General features: G+C 50.6%; 1 protein-coding gene across 2 annotated transcripts in view; it reads left to right on the top strand.

Annotated features, from left to right (window-relative positions):
- TEAD3 (TEA domain transcription factor 3) overlaps positions 1-8062 on the top strand; it is a 52376-nt gene extending 44314 nt beyond the window's left edge. For both annotated transcript variants that reach the window (XM_075064939.1, XM_032789069.2), the window contains 7 exons: positions 62-105; positions 1265-1326; positions 3369-3502; positions 3866-4039; positions 5524-5664; positions 6304-6456; positions 7764-8062. In XM_075064939.1, coding sequence (XP_074921040.1) covers positions 62-105; positions 1265-1326; positions 3369-3502; positions 3866-4039; positions 5524-5664; positions 6304-6456; positions 7764-7877 — 822 coding nt within the window. In that variant the 3' untranslated portion in view covers positions 7878-8062. The remainder of the gene's footprint in view (positions 1-61; positions 106-1264; positions 1327-3368; positions 3503-3865; positions 4040-5523; positions 5665-6303; positions 6457-7763) is intronic.
- Positions 8063-12350: the final 4288 nt, after the last annotated feature.

The following is a 12350-nucleotide window of genomic DNA, read 5'->3' as shown; positions in this document are numbered from 1 at the left end:
GGGTGTTGGGATGTGTGGCTAAGTCCTGACCGTTCCTTCGTGTGTGCTTTTGTTTCCTCAGTTTTGGAGCGGGTCTATCCCAGGACAGCCTGGACCCTCTCAGGAGTAAGTAAAGAGGCACCTCAAGTCTCGATCAGACCATATTTATCGCTGCTGATGCTTTAATATGCCTTGGTTTTCTCCCCCCAAGTTCTTGTGTCAGGCAGAGATCAGGAAAGCACTGTGCTGTTATGGGAAGAGCAGGGACCCCGGAGGGCCAGGTCTCCTAGGTCCTATGCCCAACTCTGCCAGCTTAGGCAAATCACTGGTGTGCACGTTTTTAAGACTGCACGTGAGCAGCATGTGGGGAACAACCTGATTCATAGAGCTGGCTCCCATGTAGTCAAGAAACGGTCCGAAACCTGGGTGCAGAACTCCCCTCTACCACCAGGGGTGGGGTGTGGGGAACGTTTGCCTGGCCACTGCCCGTGCTGAGTGTGTTGATGGATGCAGGACTGCTGTATCTGGCCTGAGGCTGTGGCAATGATCCACCAACATCTCGCTGCTAATGACTTGGTCCTGATGATCTCTGGGGTCCGACCAGCGCTGGTGTCTGGCTGATTGCTGTGTGCACTGAGAACATGGGCTTCCGGATGAGTTGCATTTATACTAGACCAGAGATAGGCAACCTATGGCATGCGAGTTGATTTTTCAGTGGCAGTCACACTGCCCAGGTCCTGGCCGCCGGTCCGGGGGCTCTGCATTTTAATTTAATTTTAAATGAAGTTTCTCAAACATTTTAAAAACCTTATTTACTTTACATACAACAATAGTTTAGGTATATACCATAGACATATAGAAAGAGACCTTCTAAAAACATTAAAATGTATTACTGGCATGCGAAACCTTAAATTAGAGTGAATAAATGAAGACTCGGCACAGCACTTCTGAAAGGTTGCTGACCCCTGTACTAGACTAAGGGGATGTGTCAGAGAGGCAGGATGGGACGTATCGCAGTCCGTGGTGGAGAGTGGTGGGAGGGGTGCAGAAGGCCTCTTCATTTGGGGAGGAGAGAGCTGGGCAGGCAGATGTAGAGAGCTGAGAATTAGCAGCTGGTCTCTGTGTGCATCTGCACAGGCACACAACATGGATTTGGGTATCGATGTTCTTGTCTTAATTGTCCAGGAAGTGTCCATCAGCTCCCTATGGAGAGGAGGTAGGGTGGGGGGATGCTTTATAAATGAGATTCTTATTAACTTCCCTAACGATGCACTTTGTTTTTCAGCATTAAACCATTTGCACAACCAGCCTACCCCATCCAGCCACCAATGCCTCCATCACTAGCCAGTAAGTGGGTCGCTTTCACTGGTGGCCAGATTTCTGCCAGTGCCTTGCCTCTTGGAGGCGCAGAAATATTTGTTTGCTTGCCCTAATGCCCTTGGCTCCTCCCCCAGATGAAGGCTCCCCCCCCAGCTTCTGCTCACTGCTCATGTGCATGTTCGTATATGCATCTCTGTGTCCTGTTGCTATGGCCACCCGAGCGCTAACTTCTGGGGGGCTTTTTCCTTCTCTTTTCATCATCTCCTGCCTCCAGGATTCACACTTGAGGGCAGAATTGTCTCTTCTGCATCAGAGATGACACCCCAGCTACCAGTCCTGGAGAACTGGTCTCTCACTTGCCCCAAGCCCCAGATACTAGGGTGTCACCTCCACATCAGTCTGTAATTCACCAGGGTGCAAAGCTCCCAAGACTGCCCCTGATCCTGAGTCTCCTCAGTCCGCTGGGACGAGAACCTGCCCTGTTTAATTCTGTTATCAGCAACAGCCTGCCACCCAGTGTGCCCAGAAATAGAGCAGCCTCCCAGCACACCCACTGATCCTTCCACCTTTCCAAATGTAACCCAGCTAACACAGTGTGGCTCTTTATCGCTCCCTAGTGGCTAGACCACGTGGAGAGGTTATTGTGTCTATTACTGCTTCCAAGGTAAGGGAGTCTGTTCTTTCGCCCACGCAGTAAAGGCTAATGATCTTGGCTCCAGAAGTCCTAGTTTCAATCCCCGTGGGTGACCCAGCCAGCATCATTGTTATATATTGAGCCAGAAACACAGGTGGAAATCCCCCATCTCACAAACAATAATTTGATTAGCCAGGAAGACCAGTTAGCCACAACAGATCCTGGAAGGACTGTTAGCCAAGACCAGCGATCCTCTAAGTCATTGGTTCTCAACCTTTCCAGACTGCTGTCCCCCTTTCAGGAGGTTGATTTGTCTTGCGTATCCCCAAGTTTCACCTCACTTAGAAACTATTTGCTTACAAAATCAGACATAAACGTACCAAAATGTCACAGCCACTAGTATTGAGAAATGGCCGACTTGCTCATGTTTACCATATAATTATAAAATAAATCCATTGGAGTATGAATATGGAGTATTACGTTTCAGTGTATGGTATATAGAGCAGTATAAACAGATCCTTGTCTGTGTGAACTTGTACTTGGTACTGACTTCGCTAGTGCTTTTTCTGTAGCCTGTTGTAAAACTAGACAAATAGCTAGATGACATGACGTACCCCCAGGGGCGTTGGGAACCACTGCTCATAGGGAAGGGAGGGTGATTGTTATTGACAGTGCTGTGGTGCCTACGCACCTCAATCAGGAATCAGAGCCCCATGGTGTTAGGTGCTGTGCGTGTGTGTAATTTAAATAACCGTCAGCCCCCATCCCCAAAAGTTAGCAGGGATGGGAGAGTGGAGGATGTCCCTAGTGGGACAGGCCTCTGTTTACCCCTAGTGTTCACAGAAAGAGCGAAGGGGTTAAACACACAGAACTTGATCTGGAGCTGGTGTGGATCTCACATATCCGAAGGGAGCACGTGCAGGCTGAGAGTCGGACCGGGCTGTATGCCAGGGGAAGCTTCCTGGCAATGCTAACGTGGTGTGGCTCCGTGTCCCTCTCTAGTGGTAGACCACATAGAGAGAGGTGTGTGTCTGCCACCTCCTACTGGGCGCTGGAATAGGCCCCCGAGGAAGGGGGTTGGCAGCCCCCTTGCATAACACCTCTAGAGCCAGCCTGGAGGTCTTACGGCACTCCAAGTTGTCGTGTGTGTGCAATGATGTGGATGGAAACTGCTGTCCATGCACATGCTGCCACTGCGGCTTACGTACTGCGCATCAACTCAATGCGCAGCAAACCTGCCATCTACACCTGTGTTAATGTAGGAAACAAGGCCAGCGGCAGCTAGGAGAAAGGGCAGCTGGACTTGCTAAGACCCATCAGATCGTTTTCTGCGTGCGCGTTGCGGGCACAGATTTCCTGAAGCTGCCCCAAGATGCTGTAGGAGATGGGGGGTTATTCCATGGCTTGCTGGATGGTCTTTCCATCTCCTTTCTAGGTTACGAGCCTCTGGCTCCTCTCCCACCGGCTGCCTCGGCCGTGCCCGTCTGGCAGGACCGCACCATCGCCTCCGCCAAGCTGCGGCTCCTGGAGTACTCGGCGTTCATGGAGGTGCCGCGGGATGCTGAAACGGTAACCCTGTGGGGGGCGCTGGGAGTTCAGAACCCCCCACATCACCCTTCCAACCAGACTTAAGGGGAAGGGGGGTCCCAGAGATCAGAGAGGGCATTTTCCCTGTCCCTAGGCTTTTTAGCACCAAGCATTGTCGCCCAGGCACATGTCTGGGGTCCCCCAGAGCTGTCCCTGTGCAGCAGACGGGAGTGGAGAATGATTCTAGGCATATCTTACGTCCCTGTGATCTCTTAGCCTGGGTGGTGATGGGAGGTCGGAGGGTTCTGGGTCCTGGCGTCTGACACAGCTTCACCGTGGTGTGCATGCGTCTGGGGTGACCGATGACTGCTCCCACGATGCTGACCCTTCCTGTTTCCTCTACAGTATAGCAAACACCTCTTCGTGCACATCGGTCAGACGAACCCCTCGTACAGTGACCCCCTGCTGGAGGCCGTGGACATCCGCCAGATTTATGACAAGTTCCCCGAAAAGAAGGGGGGCCTGAAGGAGCTCTACGAGAGAGGACCCCAGAACTCCTTCTTCCTTGTCAAGTTCTGGGTAAGAACAGTGCACACACCACCGCCAATACCCAGCTGTGCCTCTAGAGCCCCTCCCAAACACTCCCGCACACCGTGACGGGCAGGAGCCGGCAGCCCTGTTTGTACAATGATTTGAGTCAAGCCGGAAGAAGCTTGCTCCCCACCAGAAGCCAGGGTGGCAGCTGGCAGCTGTGGACAGACATGCAAGGGCTTTTATCAGCCATATCACTTGCGGGGTGATCCTGCCTGTCTTTTACAAGCCACACCAGCTTGGGCTGGGTCCAGGCGTGGGTGGGAGATCTTCCAGGCTCACTAGAGACGGCAGGAACAGGTGTGGGTGAGTCAGAAGAGGGACCCGCTTCCCTCCCAAGTCAATGTAGTGCTGGGAGGGGGGCTGTGTTGGGAGGGGGTTCTTCCCTCTACGTCACTACTCAACCCAGGATGTGCCATCTTCAATGCTGCCATTTCAGCCCCAGCCACGTGCTTCCGGCGGGTAATAGCCGGCGCAGCCGACACCATTGGCGCGGGAGGGAGACAGTCCCTCATCCTGTAAGCAGTGGGTCAGGCTGCTCTCTGTCCCTCCCTGCCTGCAATCCCAGGCCTGGGAAGAGGAGGTGTGAAGAGCCCCTGAAATCGTATCCCCTTTCCAGCCTGGCAACAGAGTGAAGAGGTGCCCATTCCAGTCCCCCCTAGAAGAACCTCTGGAGCCGCAGGGAGAGCAGGGCTGAGAGAGGAGAGCCACAAAATTAATTGCTGGGCTGGAGGAGGGGCAGGCTGTGGGGACGGGGGAGGCATGAAATTAACAAGTGGGGGCTGAGGAGAAGCTGGAAGCTCCACGCCAGTGGGTCTCCCACAGGGGGCCAAAATCTCCTTTCTCTGTAAATTTGGGAGAGCTGGCAGCACTAATTGCACGTGTGCGTGTGCGCGGGCGCACACACGTTCAAAAATCAAGACTGACCAAAACACACTTTTAAAAGTCTCCTGGTTTGGGGTGGGGTGGGTGGGTCTGACTCCTGCTTTCTGACCTCTTAAGGTTGTCCATACTGTGTCCTCCTGAGATGGGAATGTTCCCAAGGGTAAGGACCTTGGTTTTAAGATCCAGCAGCAGTGTTTGCAAGAACAGAGGTATTTAGCTCCGATGTCCTGGCCAAATTCCAACTGGGGTAACTACATCCTGCCTCAGTTCTCTGCCCAGCCCACTGGGTTGCAGTGGCTTATATGGTATTCTCCACTTCCTGTCCTAACCTAGCGTGCGCTCTTGCTGCACGCTGTCCAACAGCTGCCATCTTTCTCCCCAAACGTGGTTGCGTCTCAGGAAGGGCTGAAGTGCTCTCTCTGCATTCAGTCTGTGGAGAAAGATGGTATTTTTGTAAATCAGTGATTTTTTTCTTTTTTTTTAACCTCCGGGTCCCTGTCCCCCAGAGCTTCACATTCTGGACCTTCCTGCCTCCAGCCAAAGCTTAGCTCAGTTCCTGGTAACACTCTCCCTCTCCCCTGCTTTAGGCGGATCTGAACAGCACGATCCAGGATGGTCCTGGGACCTTCTATGGCGTGAGCAGCCAGTACAGCAGTGCAGAGAACATGACTGTCACCGTCTCCACCAAGGTGTGCTCCTTTGGGAAGCAAGTCGTCGAGAAGGTAGAGGTGAGTCCCACACCTGTGAGGGAGTGTGGGCTAGTGGCTAGAGCATGAGATGGAGAGTCAGGCCTCCTTGGGATCTGGTCTTGGCTCCAGGAGACAGCGAGACTGGCAACAGCAGGGGGCTGAGAGTCGATGCCCCTGCATCCCATTCCCAGTTCTGCAGCTGGCTCCGTGTCATTGCCCCTCTGTGCCTCAGTTTCTCCATCTGTAAAATGGAGAGGGTACCTACCTCCCTGGGGTTTCAAAGCTGAAATAATAGAGATCTGTGCCATTATTACTTACCATAGGAACGTGTGGTGCTATGTCACAGGTAAAACGTGCCAGATGCTAATAGAATCCGGCCCCAAAGAGCTAATAGCTTAAGGGCACAATTGAGTGGAAATAGCTGGATGAAAACTGCTAGAGAAGACTGTGTTCCTTAAACAGATCTAGATGCATCTAATACCTGAGCTAGTAAATTTCAGCCTTCTGCAATGATATTATCCCAGCTTGATTAGGCTCTTGCTGCAGATCCCAGTGTGTTTGCTACCTACATCCTCCGTCCTGCATGCTCTTATTCTTGCCTGCTCCCTTGCAGTCTCTGATATCAGCCATGTGCTAACTGTGTAGTAACACTGAGCACCTGAATCCATTCCCCTGCAGACAGAGTATGCACGGCTGGAGAATGGCCGGTTCGTCTATCGAATTCATCGGTCCCCCATGTGCGAATACATGATCAACTTCATCCACAAACTGAAGCATCTCCCGGAGAAGTACATGATGAACAGCGTCCTGGAGAATTTCACCATCCTGCAGGTACCCGACCTTGCCTCCTTCCTTCCTTCTTCCATCCCCGTTCTCCACGTCCAGGCTCACCATGCATAAATGATGCATGACTTACTGATGACCGCAGTCATATGACCACCCTTTGTTGCATGTAGGTGCAAATCCTCTCCCCCTCAAGGTTAAGACTGAAGATGTCCCCCCATTATAGACCAGGGCCTAAACTTTCAGAAGTGACTCATTTTTCTGGGTGCACTCCTTGGGATGCCTTAAAGAACCCTGATAGTCAGACAGTGCTGAGCACCTGCCCGCTGGAAATCAGGCTTGTTTAAGGTGATTTAAGTTTGGTGCCTAAAATCATTTTGAAAACACAGGCTCTAATTTTTTCAAAGCTATTTCCTTATCAAACCAGGTTCCCTAGAACCTAGAATTTTTACAGGCCACATCTTGTGCCAAGGTTACCTTTTTGGGAAAGTTTGAGGCAAAATCTCACACGGATTTTGAGAGAGCTTGAGGAGAGGGGCGGAGGGGTGTTAATCTCTTTTTGTTCACACAAATGTTATCCTTCAAAAGTGCATGTGTGAATAGACACTGTAGAGACACCCATATTAATAAATATATATGCAGCTGTGTACCCCGCGACATGTAATTCACTAGAGCTGGTCACAAAATAGTCCTCAAAAGAGTTTTCCATCAAAACAAATACTGTTTAGACAAAACTGAAAATTTTTGAGAAATTATGTAGATTTCAGTGCCATTTCCCCCAGAAAATTTATTTTCCAAATGAAATTTCTTTTGGAAATGTTTGTTTTGAAATGTATTTGTTTATCATTTGTGCATTGTTCCGTGACGTGTAGTGGTAGTGTGAAATCTGCCATCATATGTCAAGTCATAGCATAATCTGACATCACGTCGTTGTAGAATCTTACATGTCATATCAGAACTAATGTAAAAAAAATTATTATATAAAAACATTTTTAAAATAATATAAATTTCTAAAGGAAAATTTCACTTTGAAATAAAATTTCAAAATTTTTCCAACACAACTTTTTGGGGGCGGAATTTCTGTTTCATGGGAGATTTTGAAAATATTTGTTTTTGCAAAGTGTCAAAAATGTCCCATGAAACAAAAGTTTGGAGTTTGCACCAGCTCTAGATTTCATCTACGTTGTACTGGGGTAAGTGGGTTCACAAGGTACAAGCCAGTGGAGTGTGTGTGTGTGGAGCTAGAGGATACAAATCTATAAAATGAATCATCCACATGGTAAAACAGCCTTACAAGGTAACACAGAACCCATCTGTGTACTCTCCTGACTCTGCTCTCTCTCCTGTCCACCCAGGTTGTTACAAATAGGGATACCCAGGAAACCTTGCTCTGTATAGCCTTTGTTTTTGAGGTATCCACCAGCGAGCACGGCGCCCAGCACCACGTGTACAAGTTGGTCAAAGACTAGAGGCCCTGTGGGATGGGCGGGGTGTGGGTGGGAGAGGTCTTTGCGGAGAAGCTGCCTGTGCAGGATGCCTCGGCGGAAGTCTTTTGAAAACGAGAAAAAGAAAAGCCAAAAAGACTGACTCACAATCAAAGATGTTTTCTACTTAGGAACAATTTTTAAAAAAAAAAAAAAAGAAGAAAAAGAAACCATAGAGCGAAAGGAAGGGCTCATCCAGAGCTGGAAGGAGAAAGACTTGGCCTTTGTCATTGCTGACGCCTACCGCCTGTGTGCCTTTCCCAGCATGCCGTCCTAGAGCGGCATGTTCCCACATAGACCGACAACCCCTTCTTAATACCAGATGCACCTCCTTGCTCAGATATAAATGATCGTGCGCCCCGGCCCAGCTCTGCCTGGCTTCGTTCTGATGAGTGGGTAGTGCCGAAATGGCCTTTCGGAATGGATGCTGCCTGGTTTATCAAACAAGACATGGTCTGGTCTGGAATCGGGGAAGGGAAAGGGAGAATTTTTCTGCCCCACTCTGCAGTGGGCTGTGTGCAAAGCCAGCATGGCCCCCAGAGATGCGGGTCAAGTCTTTGTGTGGAACATCCCCGTCATTTAGTTGCAAGAGGGAATGGTGACTGTAAAACGTGTTATCACAGCAAAGGCACTGAGCGCTGTATTTGTTTCAGGAGTGCAGTGATCCTGCAACACTGTCCCTGGAGCTGTGGTTATGGAGGTACCACAACAATAGGCCTGGCATTATGGTTCATGCGGGAGGGCGGTGGTCCCACAGCAGTGTCTCAGATGTTGGGAGTGTTGGAGCATCACGTTGGAGCATGTGTTGAGCCAGTTGAGAGAAGAGGGTCCTAAGTGCATGGCTGTTTGTGGGAGGTCAGAGCAGGTGGAAGGAGGATCGGAGGGTAGCAGACAGACAGGAAGTGGCTCCGCTGGAGAAAAGAGCTCTGAGGCTGTGGAGACAGCAGTATAATGTCTGTACTCAGGCAGTGTCTGAGAGGGCTACGTGTCAGCTGGGCCGCATGGGGAGGTCCCTGGGCTGGGAAAGGATGGGATCACCCAGGAAATTCTCAAACATCCCAAGCGACTGGAAGCTTTAAGCAACTCTTGCCAATGTTTTGGCATCTGACTTCATGCAGAGACACAGGAAAAGCTTAGACCAAAGCCGGAAGATCAGTTTAGCAGGGTATCAACTTTCCCTACCAACCCTCATTGCTTTCCTGATCATTCCTTTCTGCAGGCAATGGAGTGGTGTCTACCCATCCACCACACTGGTACCTTATAACCCCTCCCATTATCCCCATTAGTCAAAGCCACCAGTGGTGTAAACCACACAATTCCCTGGACTTCAGGGATGTCGCACTGGCTGAAATCTGGCTACGTGGCTGTGACAAAATGGAAGGTGCTGATATGGCTGGAGTACTCTTAAAGAGACACTGTTGGGTAGTGAAGGTCCAAATTTTAGGATTTGTAATTTAAAGGGGCAGTTGGGAGAGTTGCCCAAACTTGAATGGTAACATTTTTTTCATAATTTTTTTAAAATTAGGTTTTAAAATACGTATTTTTTAAAAAAGAGAGTGTATTTTGAATTGGGGTTGAACTCTCCTGCCCCTGCAGCATTTGCAGCCCAGCCTTGTGAAAGTTACTGAAACCAAAGTGAAACTGACGCGTATAGCGTCAGTTCAGATGCAGGAACAGACCAACTAGCAAAACAAAAAGATGCAAAATGGATCTGAGTGGAAAAATCTGGTTTGAATGACCTCCGGGGCTATTAGTTGGCAGTGCTGGGAAAGATGTTTGTCTGGGGTTTTGTAACAAAAATCCAGGCCCCAGCGCTGTGTGTCTATGCAACACCTAGCACAGTGGGGCCCTGCTAAGGCCACTCAGTGCTACTGAAACAAAGCGGAATAAAAGATGAGTGTCCTCCTCTCCCCCTGAAGTCAGTAGGAGTTTGGGCTCTCCGCACCATCCAGGCTTAGGCCCAGGGGTTTTTACTCAGTAGTGTTCCTCTCATTATTCATTTGTGGCTTAATAGTAAGTAAGAGGGAAATGGCAACAGCATTGTGTTTTCCTACCCTAATTTACATATGTAAATTTCCCATCCCTTCCTCTTTAGCATTTTCGGTCTGACTTTTTTTCGGTTTAAGCTTTTCCCTTGCCCCATCTGCCCTTCCCACAGCCTCACGCACTTCCCAGCATGCCTCTCACACTGAACTGCCTCTCCTATGCCCTTTCCAATCCCCGCGAGGGACGTGGCTTTTCCACTGAGGAGCTCTGAGCCTGTCGCTGGAAATGGGGATTTCCTTTGAGAACTTTGTTAGCTCCCTCCTGTTAGTATCTGGGGCTCCGTTTCGGGGAGGAGGCGGTACTGCAGGAGGGAGTTAGGAGTGGGAACCTGCTTCTTTTGTCACTAAGGCAAGTGAGTCTGGCGGAGGCTGGAGCAAGAGAGATTGCTAGCATAAAGAGGGGGAATGGATGGGCCTGCTAGTGGCTGGAGTCCGGGGGTCCTCGATGCCCAGCTAGATTAGCTTGTAGGCCTGATCCTAGCGAGGCTGCTGTAAGGGGAGGTCCCAGTGCTGGAAAAATGTCCATCTCCTAGGAGACTGCAGATGTCTGGAAAGGGACCCAAAGAGCGGGGTCTTTGAGATGTTGCCTGAAGGAAGAGACTGGCCATATCAGACGGACGGGGATTGTGCAGATCTCAAGGGTTTGATGCGTGTAAGTGGCATAGATGTAGTGAAAGGAGAGCAACTGTCCTTAGGATCCTCTCCCTTCCTCCCCATCACTCTGCAGACTTCTCTTCCTTTCTCTGTCTTCAGGAGGGGGCCTGCGCCGGATGAAGGGGGACAAAGGGGGATCTCACAGATCTCCTGCATTGTGCTGCTTCCTAAACTGATGGGTTAATGGCTTGTCATTTCATTGCTGCCTTCCGCCCTCCCTCCTGGGAGGAAAGTGAAATCAGTGCTGGGTTGAGGATGCAGAAAGGAGGGGAAGGGGATGCTATGGCGACTGACATTTCATTGCTTCATACCCTGTCTTTCCCAGCCGACTTAGCCTCGCTTTCAAGGGGCTGAATCTTCAGTTTTGACCCTTTTCTTCTTTCTTTTTATCTCCCCCACTCAAGCTAGGGATTGATTAGCATGTTGTTCTGATGACTAGATGCCCAGACATTGCTTGGTGGCCAGGTGCACAGTTATTGCATAGCTAGCTAGGTAGCCAGGCACCCAAGCTATGGGCCTTTGAATCCAATATGGCGGCCCTGGGTGCTGCCATGTGGGAATCCAATATGGCAGCCCTGGGTTTCTGTGACTGGGGGGAACTGTCAGGAGCATTGAGGGAATTGTGAAGAGGGAGCAGGTTTCCAACCCGTGAAGGAGAGCATCTGTTGGTCAGAGTTTTTCTAGTACAACGTATTGAACTATTCTAGTAACATTGAAATTGGTGCCACCCATGGGCGTCCTGGAAACACCTTCCCAGGGAGTCTTGACAGACACTTCTGTGCCCGCATGAGCCTGAGGAGCCACTGGGACCGTTGACGGGACGGCCTGTCGGAACCAGAGCAGTAATACTGCAAAGCCCAGTGCACTAGCTCAGGAAACATACCTTACTGCAGAGAATACATGGTGGCGGTGGGGAGCAAACAGCAGGCGCTGAAGTTCCAAGGACTGACGGTACGTGGAATTGAGGGCGAAGGTGTGTGGAGGCTCCCAAGACTGCCATCCCTCCACCCCGAGTTAGTCTGAACCTTGGTCCCCAGTCCCCTTGGGTGAGTAGAGCAAATGTCCCAGGCTCCCTGTCCCCCTTGGCATGAGTGGTGGTGGTGATAGTGCTGGGAGAGTAGCTGTCTGAGTGGCACAAGCTTCTTTCCTCAGAAGACGCAGTCATGGGTGGCTGATTCTCAAAGGCCAAGTGCGCTGATGTCTGGATGCTTCGGCCCACCTCTAGCTGCAGGGTAGGGAACAGCTGGAGTAGCTCTAGTGGGAGGAGGAGGCGGGGAGCTGCAGTCTATGCAGTTCGAGAGGGGGAGTCCCAGGCAACTCTCCCTTTCTGTGCCCGTGTTATAGTGGTGGGGAGACCTGGCTGGGTTTATTATATGTAGCATGTTTGTTTCACTCGCAGATCTAAAACTCTGGGAATTGAGATTCAGCCCCCGCCCCCCCCTTTTCCAAGTATTCCCGTCAGCATGCCGACACACAACAATGCCCCCCTGCTCTTCCCCTTCCTAAACCTGCCTTCTCGAGAGAGGGCGCTGTATACACTCCTGAGGCAGACTCCTGTCCCCACGCCGAGGGGAGGGTGAGGGGAGTTTGCTCTGCTACCTGAGTTGGGCTTTATAAAAACCCAGCCCCGCCCCACCTTTTGTTTTTGCCCTGCTCCCGCACTGGGCCAGAGCCCCGTTTGAAAGAATCTCTTCTTAAACTGGACTGTTTTATGTTTCTTAGCCCTTCATCTGCATCCTTCCCTCCCTTGTAATCTCAG

The sequence above is a fragment of the Chelonoidis abingdonii genome, chromosome 4, assembly GCF_003597395.2.
Source record: "Chelonoidis abingdonii isolate Lonesome George chromosome 4, CheloAbing_2.0, whole genome shotgun sequence".
Lineage (NCBI taxonomy): Eukaryota > Metazoa > Chordata > Testudines > Testudinidae > Chelonoidis > Chelonoidis abingdonii.
Note: the sequence above shows the minus strand (reverse complement) of the source record. Positions and strands in the feature narration are given on the sequence as shown.